This window comes from Perca fluviatilis, chromosome 10, assembly GCF_010015445.1.
Source record: "Perca fluviatilis chromosome 10, GENO_Pfluv_1.0, whole genome shotgun sequence".
NCBI lineage: Eukaryota > Metazoa > Chordata > Actinopteri > Perciformes > Percidae > Perca > Perca fluviatilis.
In genome coordinates, this window is record NC_053121.1 from 31,782,414 (window position 1) to 31,802,753 (window position 20,340).

The 20,340-nt window shown below is 40.7% G+C and overlaps 1 protein-coding gene across 2 annotated transcripts; it reads right to left on the reverse strand.

Moving 5' to 3' along the window:
• Positions 1-1,351: 1,351 nt before the first annotated feature.
• fgf24 (fibroblast growth factor 24) lies at positions 1,352-13,291 on the reverse strand. Of its 2 annotated transcripts, none has more exons than XM_039812572.1 (5): positions 12,410-13,291; positions 12,199-12,235; positions 7,121-7,289; positions 3,783-3,889; positions 1,352-1,659 (listed from the first exon to the last, which is right to left on the reverse strand). In XM_039812572.1, exons 1-5 carry the CDS (start codon positions 12,439-12,441, stop codon positions 1,381-1,383), a joined length of 624 nt encoding a protein of 207 aa, XP_039668506.1. In that variant the 5' UTR covers positions 12,442-13,291; the 3' UTR covers positions 1,352-1,380. The 2 variants fall into 2 exon arrangements, with proteins under 2 accessions (XP_039668506.1, XP_039668505.1); XM_039812571.1 differs by having other exon boundaries at positions 7,112-7,289; positions 12,410-13,284.
• Between the last annotated feature and the right edge of the window lie 7,049 nt (positions 13,292-20,340).

A 20,340-nucleotide genomic window follows, 5' to 3' on the forward strand; every position in this document is an offset into this window, starting at 1 on the left:
GGATGAGCTGGTCAACTCGGTTTTCTGAGGAGAAGTCTTAAATTGTCAAATGTGGATTAAGGAAGTGATCAGGGGTGGTCAGAGCTACAGTTTCCCCTGTCTGTGGATCACAGGTGTGACAAAACAAGCACAGGGATAAGCTTTCCCAAAGACATCCAGCGGGTGTGAAAGGAGCAAAGACGAGCTCACAGTCAAAAGATGATTTTGGACGAGAGAAAAAAAAAAAAACGGCGTCTACTGAAAGGTTCTTGAGATTAACTGAACACAGACAGTCATACTAGGTAAAGATAAACAAAAAGAACAAGGAGGTAGAGGAAGTCTTCATCACCAGGCCCAAAATATGAGCTAGCTCACACTCAAAGAATCAAGGCATCTTCTTCTGGAACAACTTAACACACGTGAGGAAGAGCTGTTCAAAAGTGAATTACAAGGGGAGACAAGAGGGATTAACATCCGTCTCCCAAATGTGATGAAGTTGGAAGACTTTGTGGAATTATGAATCACATCGTATTTTTTTGTTTGTATTGTTTTCGTTTTAGGTTGTTTAAACAAGACTAAAGCCACGGCTGTTGCCCGACTAGTCAAAGCATGTCGTGTTTTAGCTGAATCACAGGCTGCATGGAAATGTCAAGGAAATCACACACAGCACTCGGAGGGTTCAGCGCATTCCAGGAGCCACGAGTGGAGCTGAGGTTGAGAGACATATGGAAAGAAAAAAAAAAAGAGAGAGAGAGAGAGAGAGAGAGAGAGAGAGAAAGTCCTGTAAAATATTGCACTCAAAGCTACAGTTATCCCGGCAGCACAGTGTCACCTGCGACTTGCCACCTCTCTCCGTTTCATCTCCATGGTGTCTGATTCCAGTGGAAAGTATGGGATCCGCGTTGTCAGGGGCAACACAAACAAAAACCGACAGGTATTCCAATAAATCTCTAGTTGGCTGATTTTTATAACGTTGCGTCAGCTCGTGCTTCAGCCCCCATTGTCAAAAAAAAAAAATATTAAAAAGTACGTCTTCAGCTTGCAGTTCAAACGTAGCTGAGGACGCCGGCGACAGGAGTTCTCTCAGAGGTCCTTTAGTTTATCCAGTATAAATAACACGACAGACACGTTAGCACAATGACATCAACCCAGAAGAATCCAAGAGTTAGGAAATAGTCAGTCATCCTGAAATACAAAAATAGAACATCTTTGACTTGTTTTTTTTGTTCTTTTTGTCTGTCTTTCTTTTACAGAAGTGAAGTCTTTAAGGTGATTTTTTTTTTTTTTTTTTTAAGACAAGAAGCTTGAGTTTTTAAGTTACAGTTTTGTTTCCCCCTCCCACCCCCACCCCCCCACCAACCCCCACCCCCGAGGAAAATTAGTGCTGTCACATTGGTCCCATCAGTTCCTCTTGGGGTTGGGTTTTAATCGCCGAGCCCTTCGTGTCCGCTTAGTGACTGTGGTGAAACGAAACTCCTCCAGCGGGTCCGGCCTGCCCTTCGGCTGGCGCTTCATGAAGTGGACTTCCTGTTGCCTCTGCGTGGTCCGCGAGCCTTTCTTGGGCCGCCCCTTCCTGTTGAAGCCGAGGTACCATCCTTTGTACTTGGCCGACACGAGAGCTGTGTAGTTGTTCTCCAGGAATTCCTCGACAAAGACGCACTCCTGCTTCCTTCCGTCGGGCTGAAAGAAGGGAAAAGGGACATTAATGAAATATTGACATGGCGGCATGAGCTGTTTTTCAACTAACATTGTGGATTTGCATCAGTGTGTTTGGGATCAGCATGGTTGTTCTCTTCTGTTGGTGTTTTGTATTTTCCAGTTTGGTGTGAACTAAAATGGAAGGAGTCTCTTTCTGTCTGTATGTCTTTCCTACGATTTTCTTAACAATCGTTTATCCGATCAACTTCACACTTTGCAGGTGTATTGCTAAGGATCCAAGGAAGTGCAGTGTTATTATTATATTAGTAGTGCGTTATGTACACACTGTGTACTGTATTGAGTGGGGACCCCTACTAACTGGTACACCGCCGAACGGCATGCTGGGTACAGGTCACCCTTCGTGTCTCGCTACAGTCCAGCACATTCAGAAACAGATGAAGAAAGAGAGATGTATTCAGCGATGTAACTTTCGGAATGAACGCTTTTGTTTTAATAGCGTAGTCTAAAAACCTGGCTATGTGTTGAGAACATTAATTTTCTTCACTGTGATTATGAGGCAAAGATCTAATTTTCACAAGTTTACATTTGTTTACACTCTACTGCACTATTGTAACACAACTACTTCCTGTCTAGTTGTGCCTTTTCATTCTTTTAAACATACCACACATACATTACAGTAGTTGTAGTGGTTGGAAAGAAATAGTTTGACATTGTGGGTAATAGGTCTTGCTAGGTTAGAGAAACTCCATATCAATTCCATGTCTGAGACGGTTAGCTTAGCATTAAGACTGGCTGTGTAGTTTCCTAATTAACAAACGGGTAAAAGAGTGCTACCAATGTTCTCATCTAACTCTCGGCAAGAAAGTGAATTTCCCAAAATTTCAATCATTCCTTTAAGATATTGAGCTATATATTCATGAAAATGAATAAGATTTGGTTTCATATTTTTTTCAAAAACATGCTGGTGTGGAGTCAAAGTGATTTAAATAAACACACGTTAAATACTGATTGAAATCTAGAGAATACTGCTCTGTATATGGTCACAGCATTCTATTTGCAATCAAAGCCCTTAGATGTGCAATTCTACAACAGACTTTTTCTTCGGAAGAAAGTAGTTCCACTGAAATCTGTTCACAGGCCAGTGGATTATCCGATGTAACAGGAAAACACAGTGCTGCTGAACTTTGAAAATAGGGTGGCAGTAAATATCTCAAGAGACATTTTTCAAAAGCTAGGCCCATTAATTCAACTATCTGCATGTCTTCATAGCAATAGGGGTCAGAATTTTTATTTTATTTATTATTATTTTTTATAATTTGTGTGATAAGGAACTTCGAAAATCTTGATGCCACCACTGGGGAGTTTGATTGAATTCGTCCGAAGTTGCTGTACGACTTATTTCTATTATTAAGCAAGCTGAAAGCCGCCAGCAATCAATAATTGAAATGTCATTTTATCCGATTGTTAAAATAATCCTTTGGTGGTTTAAAGAGGAAGTCAAAGAACATGTTTTAAACAAATGAGGCCCCAGCAACTAAAACTAAAAAATGCATGTTTCTAACAGATGACCATGATGAGAGAGTGAAAACGTCTGTGAATTTCTGCAGCCCCACAGATGCTGACAGCATGAGTTATTAATGCGACAAAATCACACGTGTGCCTCTACAGTGTACGTTTTCAAATAATAACTTCTTTTCCATATTGCAGCGGTCGTCCGCAGAGTCACATGCAGTCATCCCCCGCCAGTGTGGCCACCTGGTGTGACTAAGTGATATAATTGCAATGGCATTCCTCCTAAGTGACCATTAGTCTCTCAATGCATTGTGGTGATTGCAGTCCGTAATTGACTGATCGAGTGTCAAAGGAGTAGGCAGATTACGTAATGGAAGAAGGGCTGTGAGTTATCAAAGGGGTTTTGTTAGGGTGTACAAAAACAGCAGGAGAAAGCAGATCTGAGGCTGCGTTCAATTGAGCCTGGATTAAGAACTCCATTCGAAATATTTGTTTTGATATTAGAACGTGCCGATTTAATCTGGTCAGTGAAAAAAATATTGAGCTTCTACTGAAGGATCAGTCATTTTCCTTTTTTATATATATATATATATATATAATATTCCCAAAATGAAAACCAAAAAGGTACTCACCCTTCCGACTATTTTGCCCTTTTCGTTCATGCAAATGTAATGTTCGCTCTCTTTTCCTTTTATTCGAATGTGGCTCCCGAAGGTTTCTGTCTCGACGACAAGAAGAGCTGGAAAAGAAAAGAAAAAGAAGATTCTGTTAAGGGTCAGTAAACGTCTTTCCACTCACATACGCCCTTAAAGATTCCCATACATTTGAACAAATGTCACTTATGGTCAACAGTGTCTGGGCTCCTGTACTTTTTTTCAAAACTCAATTCACAAATTTAAGACATAAAAATGATCTTATTAAATTTCCAGTCCTCCATAAAGAAAACTTAGATATCTAGCCTACAATGTGCATGAGAAAAATTGTTTACAGTATATTGGGGTTATTAAATTGACGTTTCATGAATACATTTTTCATCATATATACCACCACAAAGCAGTCAACCACCATTATTAGTTGTACCAGAGATTACATTATCTTTAATCAAATCAAGGATTGTAGGAAATAATTGATCTTAATAGCTGAAAACCGCAAACCAACAAAATTCTGTAAATTTGTGATTTTGGGCAGTATGTGTGTCGGATCAATTTATACTTGACACACACTGCAAACATTGCATGAGCATCATTATTTCTGTCAATGTGGAAAAAATATGGGTTTTTTTGGACAAAGAATTTAAAAGAAAGAGATGAGTTATGGGTCTCCAGAGCAAATACTTCTTATAAAAAGGTATATTAAGTGTATAACTTTCTTTACACAATACCATATACACCAAAGCAACAATGCCACCGCCACTTTAGCCTGACACAGCAGTAATCCACTCTCGAGACGCATCCCGGCGGCTCTTTTATCCCCTCCCCCCCCCTCTCTCTCAAATGTTAACCCCTGCGAGGTCACCTTTGTCTCTGCTCGCCCCTCGACCAGCAAAGAGATCTGCCAAACATTTGTGGAGCGGTTATGTGCCCCTCAGGATTAGGTTTCAAGTTCCCTTTAGTCTGTGCTCACTCAATCAAAAAGTTAAGATGATCCATTTGTTTAACACACAGAGCCATTCAGTAGCGCTAAAGGGAGCAGAGGAAGAATAGGCGAAGGGGATGGGACGGGCTCGAGGGCAGAAGTAACTCCCCTTCTCGTCCTCCCCCTCACCCTAAAATCCAACATTGGGAGGAAAGTGGGAAGAAGCAAACTTGTCTCAAAGGTGAAACTTTAAAGTTATTCCTTCTCTTGGTTTGAGAGATGTGTGTTTGTATGTCTTATTTGGGAGCTAAAGAATATTTCATTACAAAAAAAAATTTTATCGCTGGAATGATCAATCTGGATCTTTTTGGGGTCCTTGAGAATGAAAATAAATGCTGGTTTGTACATGTAGTGGATGATGTTTAAAAAGATATTTCAGCTCTGCAAGTCAAATCAGGAGTCAACGCTTTGGCGTCTAACTCTTAGCTGGTTTTGCATGGAGACCCAAAATTCAACCTCAGCTATGAAGCCTTGACCCAGAACATCAGATAAAACAATATTTTCCTCCCTACAGTAAGTTATCTTTGTCTGTGACCCCTGATGGCAAAGTAACAAAAATGGAGTAATTATATTTAGTGGAACAGCATCCACAAGGAAATATCTTTGAGTCAGTGAGTGGTCACTGTGATGTTGTGTGTATTAACTCTGGATATTTCTTTAAACAATTCTCAGGCTCAAGACTCCATTGGCAGCCATAGCTTCCATATAAAGCGCAAAAATGAAAAATCGGACAGAAATTCTTGAATATCGTATCAGTGTTTTAACATTAAAGCCCACTTTCAGTGATTTCTTAACCAGTGCAATGTTTTCTTCCTTGGTGCAATAAACAATAAGGGGCCACAGGCATTTTTTTGACCTCAGCATGGGGTCACCTGTCAGAAAAGCTGAAAACTCCTGGTTTATTTCCCACATTGCAGCATGTATCAGTTTAAAAGCCTTTGCAGTGACCCACCAACAGGCATCATTTATGACAAACTGTTCTGGAAAAGGATTGTTCTAGTCTCTTAAAAGTAATGAATATGCTACACTAATACCTAAGAAGAATGATTACACCCGCACTTTGCCTGCTCTGATACAGACTTAGCGGTCATAAAGCTCTACATCAAAGCAATATATTTCTTCGGTGGTGGTTTGTGGCCCTCTGCAGTCACTGAGAGTGGATCAGAGCAAGGAGAGTATCTTCCTGAGCATTATTAGTGAGTGCAAAGGAGTTCACAGGTGCCAGGTACTGCAGCTGGATGGGGAGGAGGAGGAAGAGGAGGAGGTGGGGGACAGGAGAAGGGGGAGGAAGAGGGGCGGAGGGTAGAATAGAATTGGCAAGGCCTCATGGGAAAATTTGGATCTGCTTCCACTCAAGCTCTAACAAGCAGTGAGGAAACTTTGCCTCGGCGCATCTGTGACTGAACACACTCACTCTGAGGCATTCAAGACCAGCAATTTTGGAGCTGTGAGTCAGCTGTTATGAGCAAAATATCTGCAGGAAAGCACAAAACAAGTCCTGTTGCCTTATGTTTGTGCCGCTGCATCAAAGAGCGCTTCACTGACCATCAATTTACACATCCGCTGCATTTGTTTTGATTCGACATTGTAATCAAGTCCACACAGAAAGCAAAGAGGATATATATATATATAAGGTTGATAAGATCATATATGAATGTAAAGCTAAATCCGTCAAATGCCTTTTGTCATCTTTTGCACTGCTGGAGTGCTAGCCCATATCCAACATTTATTGTGACAATGACCATTGCAAACCACTCTGTTGTTAGGAAAGACTCTACATTTAGTATGAATTTTCTCTTGCCCTTTCAAGTTCAAGGAAAATACAGTTTTAAGATTTTCCCAATTTGCATTCCCCAACATGGACAGTCACAATCCCATTCCTCATGAACATTTTCTGATAAATTAAGAGACAATAAAGTCAAATAATGCCACATGATTGCATCCTACATGACCTTAACAGCTCACAACCTAATACTTAAAAACCAAAAGTAAAGAATATTTTGCAGAATGGCAAACAAGTACCACAAAGACTTGCTCTGGATACCCAAATGTTGCAGTAAACATCCATTGAAAGGTCTGGTTTCCAGCCAACCAAACCAGTAGTTGGTGGCTTACGAAAGTCACCATCGAACTTGGCCAAGCCAAACACAGAGCATAGGAAATAATCTCCAAGCAATGGGTAGTAAACAGACAAAGCTGCAGGAGGAGTGATAAAAAAAAACATCAAGAAGCACCAACATCTGGCTGGTAGGTGGTGTTGATTTCTCATCCTGTTCAAACAAACTAGCTAACGTGTCAGGTGAGATGCACAGGAGTTCTCCCATACCATACTTGCCCCCATCATCTCCGTTGGCGTTGACTTTCTTCCCCAAGATCTGGACGTGTTTCCCTGTAGTTCTGCTGTAGAGCTGATAGATCCGGACCTGCTTACGGCTCAGGTCGTCCGGGTTCCTTGTGTGGTTCTCGATGTAAAATCTGAAATCGGCAGAGGTCTGCTGGGATTCCTGCACAGAGGTGTGAGACAGGACGAAACAGAGAGAGAGAGCGAGAGAGAGAGAAAGAGAGAGAGAGAGACAGAAGATGAAGAAACAAAAAGAGGGAAAGACAGACAGTGAGAGAGCATCACAGCACAGGTGTTGATAGTAATGTGTGCTGTTGGTTTTATGGGCCTTGTGTCAAAAATGTTTTGCTTCAGGGGCTTAAAACTGAGACACCAACCGGGAAATTGTGGCTGCGGCATTTTAGTGTTTCTCTTCTCGCTTTCAACTGGCACAGTTTATATGCATTGCATTTACAAGCTGATAACTATGCTACAAGATGTGGTAATGAAGTCACCGTTTGAGTAAAAATCCCGCAGAACAAGTGCAAAGCCTACTGTATAGTGCAACCTTCTGCTGCTTCTTATTGAGACAGCAGTATACTATGTGCCCCCGGCGATATTGAGAAACCTGTACTCCATTTCCACAAGCAAGCAAGCCACTAGCAATTATACACCTGAAGCATCCAGACCTGTTGCACTATCATCAAACAAATATCTGCCTGCAGGCAAAGTAGGGTCCATAAATTAGGAAATGCAGCAGGCGGAAGACAAGATGGCAAGGGGCACCTTAAACCACAAAAACACTCTTGTAGGAGGACTTTCTGATCAAATTGTCCAAATCCACGTTTCAGAATTCACTAGCCGGCTGTTTACGAGTCAACTTAGAATTGACATAAAAAGAGAGGAAATCACAGACTTTGACAGCATGGCAGAAAAGCAACTGTCACCCAACATGTGGAAGAGCGAGAGGAAACGTATACTTTCAGAATCCCTGGAATCTCACTTCACGCCAAGATCCCATTTCCCCAGCTGCATGGTGTGGTAATTGCACAGTAATGGCTTTTTATGTGGCTGTTCTCAGGTGGCTAATTATATACACATTACATACCCTGAGTCCGTGTTATTCTAACTTCAGTAAATTAATGACAAAGAGCAAACATGATCGGAAATTGTGGCCTCAGAAGAACAAATCTTAAACTCAGAGAGGAAAAATGAAAATCTTCTGAAAGTTGGAGAGCAAATCTTATCGAGGCGTTAAACATAGACTTGTGAACCAGGTGTCATACAAGTTGTGCCCCAATTCAGGCGCCTAATCCTTTATAGAACAATGTCCACGAAGATGGGTCCTTCAGGTTGAACCTATGCCACACCCCAGAGGCGACCGTTTTAACCTCCCAGAAACTAAAACTGATGGTGAGTTTATATGTCAAGACAAGGACTTGGCCCTTAAATGCCCAATAGATTTTAAGATATATAATAAGGTAGCATCTCTGGGCCACATTTGGACTTTGGGCTATTGAAATAGAAAGGACCTGTTGGCTCATTATGACATATTCAGTCTAGAAATGTGGACCTCGGAGGATCCAGCCCCTGAACTGGGACACGGCTTCTGTATCCTGACATTTAGGAAACACGCCCATAATGTTACTTTTGGCATCAGGCAGTGTTTCGAAAATAGGAGGCTGGATATCAAAATGCATTACCTACTGATGTAACAAAGTTGTGGTGTTAATGTTGACTTCAAGGCATCACAACACATTAACTACATGCAATTTTGGGGCCAGTATCTCTTGGGAGTAGCAGATTATGCATTTCTCTGATGGATAATTATTTTTTTCTTAAAAGTACCAAAATGAGCTGTGGTTCTGTTGACTCATTTATAAACCCCTTAGGTTCCGGTCCAGCCACTTTTTCTCGAGAGATGTGACATTTACTCCAAGTAAGTATTCCAACATGCAACACAGCCTGCATGAAACAGTTGCTTAGCCATGGCAACCATGCAATACATTGTCCTCTAATAAATGTTGTTTTAACACAGTCAACACAACATTACAAAGAAAAATGAATCAAGACCATTCATTTCTGGAGCCTTAAAAATTAAATCCTATTCTATATAGTCAACCAACTCCTTAATTAACTCAACCAGGAACCAATAGATTTACAGTTTACTGCATGATAAGCCAAAGCAACCTATTCAATTTGTGATTTTTAACAAACCTGTGTGAGACGCTTAGTACAATACATGTCTGTGTTACCTTCAGTAAACACATATGACAAAATGTGTACAAGTACTGTAAATTGAAACTTAAGGAAAGTTAAATATAAGCTATGTTTGGAGATTGGAGACCAAGTGGCTACAACAAAAATGGAGCCAAAAGCCAAAAGCAGAAGCTTTCATATTTAATGCTCTTAACATTTGGTGTCTACAAGGGAAACTCTGGAAAATTATTAATTTGAGAGCTGAGCAGTTAGAATTAGCAGCAGCAGGCGCAATGGCTGAACATACAAAAAAAGACAAAAGTGGCACCTACGGGACTTCTCGTCCAAGGAAAAAGACCACTCAAATTGACTAACAAGTGATCTCTGCACTTCACGAAATACAAAGTTTGGAACCAAAAATGTTACTAAAAAAAAAAAGCTGGATTACCATCAAATACACGCTGGTTTAAAATTAAACATTCATGCAGCAGCAGACTATGTACATCCAGAACTACACACAAATGTGTTGAAAGTTTAGCCATTTCAAAAGCTAAACATCAGCAGCATCTGTTGTCAGCTTTCTCTCAAAATTAACCTCAAAGCTGACGAGGGAAAAAAAAAAAAAAAATGAACACACAACAAAACGTGGCCTAACAGGGCTGCTAAGGGATTTATCCCAAATCTCCCCCCATCTCTAAACAAACATAAAGGTGTGTTTGGTAGACAGTTGCATTTTGCGTCAAGGGAAAGGCAAGCCTAAGCACATGGCTGAGGTGAACACTAGCGACAACAGTTTTTTATCACACTGTCTCCTTTCTTCAAAGACACAGCATGAAAACGGATATGGTTGAAACTTCAAAAGTCTGGCACTCATCTTCACCCAGGAAGCCTAGTTGTCGCATCCATCTAAGATACACCTTGCTATCTGCTTGACACACACACAGACAGCGTCTCACACACACAAACGGGGAAAGACACACTCTCACATGTTGGTGGTGCATTCAAAGTTTACTTCCAACTGTGGTTGCTTCTGTTGTCTTTCCTCATGAAATCACAACCACATCGTGACATGTAAGAGCCATTAGCTGTACGCAGCAGTGCTGAGAAGAAGAATGGGCCAACAACATGGAGAGTCAATGTTAAAGGAGGGCATTAAAGGGCTATTCCTGCATTTTTTTTTCTTTCTTTTTGATCATTATCCTGAAAGCACTCAGAGAGCCACAATACATTCCCTTTATTTGCCTTTACCTTATCTGACTTTTTCCTAAACCAAAGAAAACATAATTCAAACAGCAATAAACATATAACATCATTCCTCAGGGCACCTCATACGTCTGCTGAGACACATTCTGCATGAAGTCCATCCTCACTTACATGTGAGGAGTGGTCAGTCGACACTATAGCTTTGTTTGTGCCAGCTCTGTTGGAATAATCAGAGCACATAGACTTACGTAACATTGCAGTTTCTAGTTTTGGGGGTTTCAGTGTTTTATATTTTCTCCCTGACAAATTCCATTAAAAAAAAGTCCTGGATCAGAAAATTTACTTCAGGAGTTGGACCTGCTAGTTTGTCCCTGAGAGCTATACTGGCTCCCCGACCAGGACAAGGTGTTCCTAGCAGCACTAAATGAAAAAAACAAGAGAATTGTGTAACCAATAAAATGTATTTTATATAGTTTACAAACAAACTTTCCCCCCCAGCAGGGTTGTATTTGAGCCAAAGGGTCAAATGTTGACTCCCCATCTTGGTATGATTCAGTTTCCTCTGACTTAAATATAAATCCTTTTTTGTAATCTCTTAAAGATATAATTACAGATAAAACTACAATCAAAATGTTGCCAATTTATGTGGGAGAAAATGCATTCCAGAAGCGGATGAGAGATAAAAAAAACAACCTAACCTGCTCTTTTTTTCTTCTTCTTTTTTTAAATCATTCAATTCCGTTTTAATATTTAAGATCATGGCAACACTGAGAGATTAATTTAAAACAACAGCACGTGGATAATTAGGATAAAAAACGTCATAGCAATAAAATGATCAGATAGCTTTATGAGTGGAGGAGCGTGCTCTCCGCATCTTATCTGAATCACAGCGCGCAATTAGGTGAGTGGATGCCTGCAAATCATTACTGTTCAAAGTGAGACGGGACTAATAAAAACTGAGGCAACAAGCGCCAAACGAGCCCATCTGTTCAAAGAACAACTTTTAACCCCGGGGATCAAAATATTTATTACACGATTCTGTTGTAAAATACTGAAACTGCTACTTGAGCCCCAGATTAAAAACAACTGGTTTTAAATATTATTATTTTTTGTGTTGCCAGATTGATACTGATTGGACATATTAGATTAGTCCGGGGACAGAACAGCTGATACGCATCAGATAAGAGTTTCCCCAAGTGCCGATTACCCTCTGATATTCCTTTACCACTACAGGGGGTTATTGTCTTTTTGCATTCGTCATTTTATTGGGACTATATAGCGATAATTGCATGTGTATCTCGCGATGGTGCTGCTATAATGTCAATACAAATAACTTTACAGTGCGCCATACCGAGTTTGGTTACTTTTTCGTACATTTATGGTACTTGTATAATTGTGTATCACTAAAATATAGTTATAATCTCCGATCTCTTCAGTTAATTTATTATCCCCCCTTTTTTTTTGCAATATCCTTTTTGATTTTCTAATTTATTTTACGCATAGTAAATGCTTTCCTTTTAAACTTACATGCCTAATTACATGACCCTAATTAATATTAATGAATAGTCATTTAATATACGCTGGTAAATCCTGCGTTTGTAGAATATAAATGTAAAATAATCATCATCATTATTCACATTAAAAAGATGCAGAGTGACATGCAAACACACACAAAAAGGAGTTGAACGTACCTGTAGCTGGAAATAGAGTACCAGAAAATGTAAACACCTATGTGGAGAGAGAAGGGAGGAGGGGAGTGAATCACACAGGCAATTACATGAAGAATAAACGCAGCCTAACCTGGATGAAAGCAATGCGCAAATATGAAGCTTTTAGCGACTTCTATTGGTAAGAATGCATGACCTTCTGTAGAAAATGCAAACGGAGATGTGGAACACTTACAGGTATATGAACCTCGAAGGCAGCACAGACATCTTGACTCGCAGAAATACACCTGCTTCCACAGATTTAGAGCCCCAGGAAAGGTTGGCGAAATCGCCCCCCTCTCTATTGCTTTCGCTTCCCTGTACGTCCTTTACGCACACAACTCCGGGGGTAAGTAGGAGATTGAATCCCAATGTAAGGATAGATCACTAGAGAGCAGCAACAGAGTCACGGAGTGCAACATTAGGTGTTTCCTTGTTGGGGGGTGTGGGGTGGGGGGAATTATCCAGAAGATTATTTTTTTAACTCAGTCTCCTCCGCTCCCCGAAATCCCGCAACGTCTCCCTAAATCGGTGCCAAGAGTGGAACGGATTCAGAATTGAACCCCTCCAAAAAAAAATCCCTTCGCTCAAAAAATATCCTTTGAGTTTTGCACACCTATAGCCAAGTTTCCCCACAATCCCAATCCTGTTGCTCCAGAGATCACAGGCTCCTCAACTCCGTCCGTACCTGCGGGGGATTTCTACACCTTGCATGGGTCATTTTATTCTACCAAGTGCTGCGGTGGAAAAGGGAAAAGTGGTGAATAATAAAACGCCCGTACACCAAAAAAAACACAACACGCTTAAAGTGAGCACACAAACGTATCCAGGCATACAAAAAAGTTATGTTTAAAAAATGTTTTAAAAAAAAGTGTGGAAATCGCGGCGGCAGCAGCAACAGCGGATCCCTGGAGAGGTTTGGGGTCTGATGATGGCGCAGCAGTGCCTGTCAGTGGTGTTTGTGCGTCTGCGGCTTGAGATTTGGGCACAGAGAGGCTTTTTTGTTGTTGGTGGGTGGAAACATGTCAGCGGTTTGCACCTGATAGGGTAATCTTGGAGAGACCATCAGCTTGGAGAGGTTTTTTTTCCTCTCGGTGGGCAAAGCGCTGCGCAGATGAAAAAAAGAAGTAGACTTACGTTTTTTTTGGGGGTTGTTTTTTAATTAATACAATATTTTGTCCCTAGAAAGTAAGTTTAGGAAATCATTTAATTGGTATTCGAATATGGACAAATATAACATGATTTAAATGAGCTACGTTTAATTAGATGCATGGAATAATATGAACTTTTTTGAGTTTTGAGTTTATTATGAGTTTTATTAGACCAAGTTTTCATTTAGGCTATCTTAACTTTTACGTCAAACCACATTTTCATGTTCGGTTTTTATTACGTTAAGGCCTATACAAAAATAGTGCATATGCATTATTGTTATTATTACATTGTTACCGACAGTGAAAAATGAACAGATTTCCTTTGTGCTACAGAAACTGCTTCTCTCTCGGTTATTCGTGCTTCTTAACCTGCTCCTGGTTTGTGGATTGGCCTCGGCTCTCCCAGACAGCATTCAAATGCAGGTTGTTGTCAACCTCGATTTTTTTCAATAATGTGCTATAACTTATCCCGCATTTAAATGAAAGAGAGGTGTGAATGTGTTTACGAGCTGGCAGCAGTAAAGTGAGCCCACATTCCCTGCTGCCATTAAAAAAAAAAAAAAAACCTTTGTGGTTCGCCTTTATTGTCCCATTAAAACTGGATCCTCGGCATTCCTGCCCCATTGATATTCAAAATGAATCTAAATGATTACATACAAAACTTCCCATGTTGGGGATTTCAAAGGGGCTCCTGTCCGGAGTTTAGTGGGGAAAGAAAAAGAGTGTTTAACTCCAGCTGCTGATCAACATTAGGCATTAACAGACCGCAAAATAAACAAAAATCAGTTATTTATCTGGAAAAATATTAATTTATGGCATTTATTTAAAAGACTGTATCTAAGTGTTTGTGATTTATAATGATGAAATCATGTGTGTTGTGTGCAAGTACAAATGTGGATAAAGTGGCTTGATGTGGGTTTACCCTGTGATGCATGGCTGTCTAAGCTTGATCCTGTCAACCACAGTGCTCTTTAATAATCCCTGTAACACAACTCATGTATAATGTCATGTAAAGCATGACTAATTTAGCCTTGTCTGCCTAAGGGAGGGAAATCACAGCAAACATGGGCAAATAGTAATTATAGAGGAAGATAATTTGATGATTTCTTTACAAATACAAGGCTTTGGTTCTGTTTGATCAAATAAGGCTTACATTAGCTGCTGCTCACCGCCGATAAAGATTTCTCTGAAAGTTCAAAATAAAAGCACCTGACAACTGATTTAAAGAAGGCAGGATGATAAACAGCAATTACCACACTGACTGTGATGGAGCCAGCATTGTGGAGTCACTCATCGCCTCTTAAGCACATGTTTGTGACAAACTTCTCGGAGCATGACTGTAAATCCACAACTGAGGGAAGAGAGTGCAGCAGCAGGCTTGATGTGGCCACCTGTGAGTCACAAGTAGAAGAAAAAGTATCTTTGCATGGGGCAAAAGGGAAGATCCCAGAACGTTTATCGTTTATTAGACTTAAGAGTATGTGGAAAATAAGTAATGGCTACAAGCCACATTTTAGATGGTTCAGCCATGCATGCACTTGTCTGGACAACCAGTCATGTTCACAGCTGGCCCATCAGGAGTCAGATTTATTACAGAAATGTAAATTAACATAAGGAAGCAGAGCGGACAAGGAAACATTTTTCTGCCCTACCTACACATAATCTGACAAACTGACAAAAAGGGACCTAGAGACAACAACTTGTGCAATTGTTGCATGAGGAGAACAAAGTGATATGAGGACTAATAGGTGCCAGGTATATGTACAATAAACTAGCTTTCTAGACTGTTTTACTTATCCAGTTGTTTTAACTATACAATATACAAGTAGTTCCAGTTGTTGATGGTGAATTATGCAGACTAAGTGGGACTCTGTTTTGGCTGTTGAATAAAAAAATAAAAAAATTGTAATCTGTCAATGCTTTAAGCACCACAAAGTAAATTCCATTAACCGTGGCGCCACTGTAATGGTGTGGTGGATAAAATAAAAACTATCTGCATGGCAAGATGCTCTTTTTCAATTCGGGTGAACTGACCCTTTAAAAAGGATAGACTTCAGATGTGGATTGAAAACCACACTTTTACACCATCAGTCAAAAGAGTTGGTGCTTCTGACAAATTGCCTGCTGACACTATATGAAAAAGTAAAAAAACATTAAAAAATAAAAATAAAAAGGCAAGAAAGAAATCAAATGCTGTATGCTGCTGGTCGAGCATAACAAGAGTTGAGCTTTATGAATGGGGAGAGCTGTTTCACAGTCCAGTTTCTGAGGCTCGGAGGAGGGAGGGGGAGGAGGGGGAGCAGCCACTCAAGAATTGGGATAAGGTTACCCACAGAGATTAGCTGACAAGAGTGAGGGAGTGAGAAAAACAAGCAAGCAAGTTAAAGGTCTTAGTTTACCTGGCTTGCTGTGCTTGGCAGCCAATGAAAGTGCTTTCAAACCACAGATTCAAATGGGGCCTGAAATGAGACTCTGCAGCCACATTTGCCAATTCTATTTCCATTTTGATGAAAACAAATTGAACTTTTAAGTCAAGAGCTGCAAAGTGGCGAATTATGTTATTTCGACCACTCTCAGATTTCTTTCAAGTCTTTGAATTTGAACCTTGCTGCGTCCTCGTGCAGCTATGCGTGTCTGTCTGCAGCGACGGGACTGTGGGAATGTCACAGAGGATATCTCATTGAAACTAAAGGAGGAGGCATCCGAAGGCGGGCGAGCGCTCAGCGGTTCAAAGGGCCCTAGCAGGCATTTAGGGCTCGACAAAAGAACTTGGCAGATCAGTAAGTGAAGCCCAATGTACTACATTAGTGTCAGGACCCCCTCCGCGTCCCTCCCACTTTGCACTTTCATCTCTGACACGGACATATTGACTTAAAGGAAAGGAGGGGTGCCAGGGCTGCCAAGAAGGGGTGGGTAGTTGTGGTGTGTGTTGGGGGGGGAGGGTGTATGTGCCCTGTTCAATTCTCAAGGTGAGGCGATTGATGCAGAGTTGTGACCACTGACTCATATAAGCCACCCAGAAGCCTTTTTTCTAACTAGAAGTCACAGGCCGACAAGCGTGTGAGACCTAAACAGGACGGCCCTCTTCCTCTCATCTCACTGAAATCAGCCTCACCCCATTAGTATATGCTGACCCCACCCCCCGCCTCTACAAACACGCACTCACATCCCTTTTCACACTGTGGGCCATGCCCTTCTGCAGGCTACTGAAGTCCAACGACTAACATGGGTTTGGGTCGTAACGGGGTCGCGACACCTTGACATTGCGGAGGGTGACAGAGAGAGGAGCCAGAGGGAGGGAGGGTGCAGCTACCTCGGAGACCTTTCAAGTATTACCTGAAGGAGAGGGTGGATGAGAAGAAAAAAAAAACGGGAAGTGTTTTAGTAATTTGTCCCCCGTCACACGTTGTTTGCATGGAGTCATTAAGGGCCATTTAGGTTTTGCCTTGAAGGGAAGAGGCCAGAGAATTTGGGTGCGGGCGCTCTTTGGGGGAGAGGCCGTGGGAGTGAAGGGTGAAAATTAAAGCGTCGCTCTTCAACAAATCCTCTCTGAGCACCGCGGTACATGCAGAACATATTAATGTTTCCATTGACTTCAGTCCTCTGTTTGACATTAATGATGATTTGCTCCATCTCATCCAGCAGGGAGTCTAGAGTTGTTGCTCTCTTGTTGCTAGTTGCTAACACGTGAAATAACTTTATGTGACTACATGCATTTTAAAGACCTTACTAAACTATTCTTCCATGGATGAATTCTTTGGCCGTTGCTCAATACAAAGAAACTGCCAAAATGTGTCACAGTGCTACAATTGAATAACAATCAGCCAACAGACCCCATGTGTTCTAAGGTTTTGGCCCATGGTTGACAGATAAATGTCAAGTCCCTTGGACGAGCAGAGGTAATCAAAAAGTCTTGTTACTCAGACTTATTCTGTACAATATGAGTGCCTTAATGACATAATAAGCCTTCATAGCTGGGTGGACTGGTGGTGAAAGTTTGGCAAGTAAAATGATGCAAGTGTTCTTTGTCAGCTCTTTAAAAACATTTTCCTCCCTAAATTGAATGGCCCCATAATTCTTTTCTTGAATTGCCATAATTACCAACTTAAGGGGCTGGTTGTTTGTAATGTGGCATGAAATTGCTAAAATACTCACAAACTGGCCAGAAGGTTTGACTCATTCACACAAAATGTGTGATTATCTGACAATTATTAAAAACACCTAGCTGCCCTGTTGTGTTTTAATGTATCTGCAACCCTTGATGAATGGCAGTTTATAGATCTCATTAATGGCAAATTAAAAATCATCTTAAAAACAGCTTTGAAAAGGTGATGCTTTAGAATCAAAAGGATGTTGAAGCCCACCAAGAGTGTGACCCAGACTCACCCACATAATTTGATGAGGACTTTGATTTTAAGTCATTACCTTCATGTTAAGGGTGAGAAGTACTAAGTGAGTGTTCAAAGCCGAAACCTGTCAGGCTAATGTTTATCTGATTACTGTGCTGTCTGAAAAGCACTTCCTCAGGTGCAACTGGTCTTTTGTGCGCTTGTTGTGGCAACACACGAGATCGGTCTCATCTTGTGTAACTATCCAATTCAGGAACTTTTTATTGATAACAATGTCATTTTGAAAATTGTGGGAGACCTGCATTGTTTAAAAAAAAAGAATATATCATTCTATCTATTAATTAATTATTAATTATGTTTTTTTTGGAATAGATCCCATCACTCTCCCTTTTTGTTAAAGTCAAAACTTGCTTTGTATTAAAAAAATAACTTTATTGCACCTGTATTTCAGGCTAAAGTGTGGTTTTAAAGCTAGATTCAGCAACTTTTCTGAGACAGTTTTGACATGGCTCCTAATTAATCACTTCCTGTTTGCCGAAAAGTGTCCAAAGCTGAGAACACAGCCTAATTATTTTGCATCTCATTTTACTGCTGGCCCACTTTTTGTTTAAGGCTAACGTGCTGCTTTATTGTTGCTTTAATTATAATATACATTTTAGATGAAATTAAGGACCTAGGTTTCAGTTTTGCAGAGCATCTTGACAGAGTAACAACCCAAATCCAGATGAATACAAGAGGTAAGTTAGTCCCCTCTGAAACTCCTGATGCTCTCCCTTACAATTTAAGTTCAACAATAAGTTGGACTGGAGTGCAGCTGCTGCCCACAACTCCTCTTTTCCCAGTCACGGAAGGTCCCACAGCAGTTGGAGTCGAGTCCCTCCTTGAGCTGTCTCTGTTCTGGTAAGCTAGCCTGAACCTGCAGTTCCACTCATCCTAATCGCTGAGCCCAATCCATTCCCCTGTCTAGCACCTCTTCAGAGGCCGCTCGCCCCTTTGTTCTGACAATACACAAACGACCATTCAAATGGAAGGACTCTGTAATCAGTGAAATACTAGCCTCTGGGCTTTGTAGAACAGAAAATAGGGAGGGAGAGAGAGAGCAACATAGAAAGAGAAAAGAGAGAGAGAGAGAGAGAGAGAGAGAGAGAGAGAGAGAAAATCCATCCATGACCAATCAACTCTAACTACCTGTCTGGCTTTTTAGCTGCAGATGTTATTTGGAAAAGAGGGGGAAAAATGTGCCCGTTCCAGATGTAAGATGTACAAAGGGAAGGCAGGCTGGTACCTCCACCCACTGAGAAAACGGCTGGACCCTTCCACACCCATCCAGCTTTTGATATGGCTGATGTTGTTTTTGCTCTTGCCTACGCCATTTCCTTCAAAGAAATATGTGATGCATTGCGTCACCTTACACTAAATTTAGACAGTATGAAAGATAAAATAAAATATGATTGACGCAGTCTCACCGTCAAATCATGCTGAGATCTTACCAGATCATTTGGTGCTGAACTTGGGAATGCTTCTGGATCCTTTATGCAGGTAAACAAGAATATAAATATTGATAAAAGTTGGTTTATAGTGGGTATAAGCTATCTATGGAAAATACAAGACACATTAAAAAGGATTTGTAAGAAATTTAGGTTGATTTCGTTTCATGTATAAACCCTGAAACATGACTTTCTATTTGGATCAGAGGTCTCTCATATACAAAGTTTGCTGTATATTGTTTGTGTGCTTTGCTTTACGCCTTGAACTGCTGCTCTCATCCAGAGCTACTTAAATTAAGTGCAACAGTAGAACCAGCTTTAAGCAATGCATTACGATGCCTGAAATACTGAGCGTCTTACAGCATCTTGAGTGCATGAATATGTTAAGTGTAAGATGACCTCGGAACCAGGATGGATCAGTTTACTCTGTTGTATTTGTGTATTTGGTTCATTTAGTTTCACCCTGCACCACAATAAACAAGCCAGGGCCTGTAAACAAAACTCGCATGGGTCAATCATAGGGGGGTTTGGAAACCTGTAAGGTAATAGGGTGGTGTCGTCTGCAAGGTAACAGGTTTTTGTTTTAATTGCCTTTCATTTTCAAATCAATATTCCTAAAAATGAATTTACCTTGATATTGAGAACATGGTGATCATTTAAGAATATCCCTGTTATCACTTTCCAAAAAGAACTGAACATGATTGATACTGTATTGTTTCTGTTAATTAAAGTATTGGCCCTGACAGCGTTAATGCACTAAACTGTCAAAGAACTTAACCTTTCACACTAACTTGGGCTTGCTCACCACCAGACAAGTGACGTACTACGTCCCAAGAGCCAGTTGTCATAGTGGCAACACCAAGGCCCACAGTTGTGCCTTCTACCAGATTTGCAACCCATCCAACACTAGGGTTGGGCATCGAGAACCAATTCCTACTTGGAATCGTTTCAAAAATTACAATTCCATCGGAATCGTTTCTTCATTGGAATCGTTTGGAGGATTTGGTTTCAAATCTGATCATGGGTTCCAAATTTAACATGCACAAGTTTTGGTTTCTGTAGCGGCCAGGCGCTTGTTGTGTTGCAGCCGTGGAGCACAGTAAGCAGCACTCTAGTGTGGCTTTATTTTACATTGAAAAA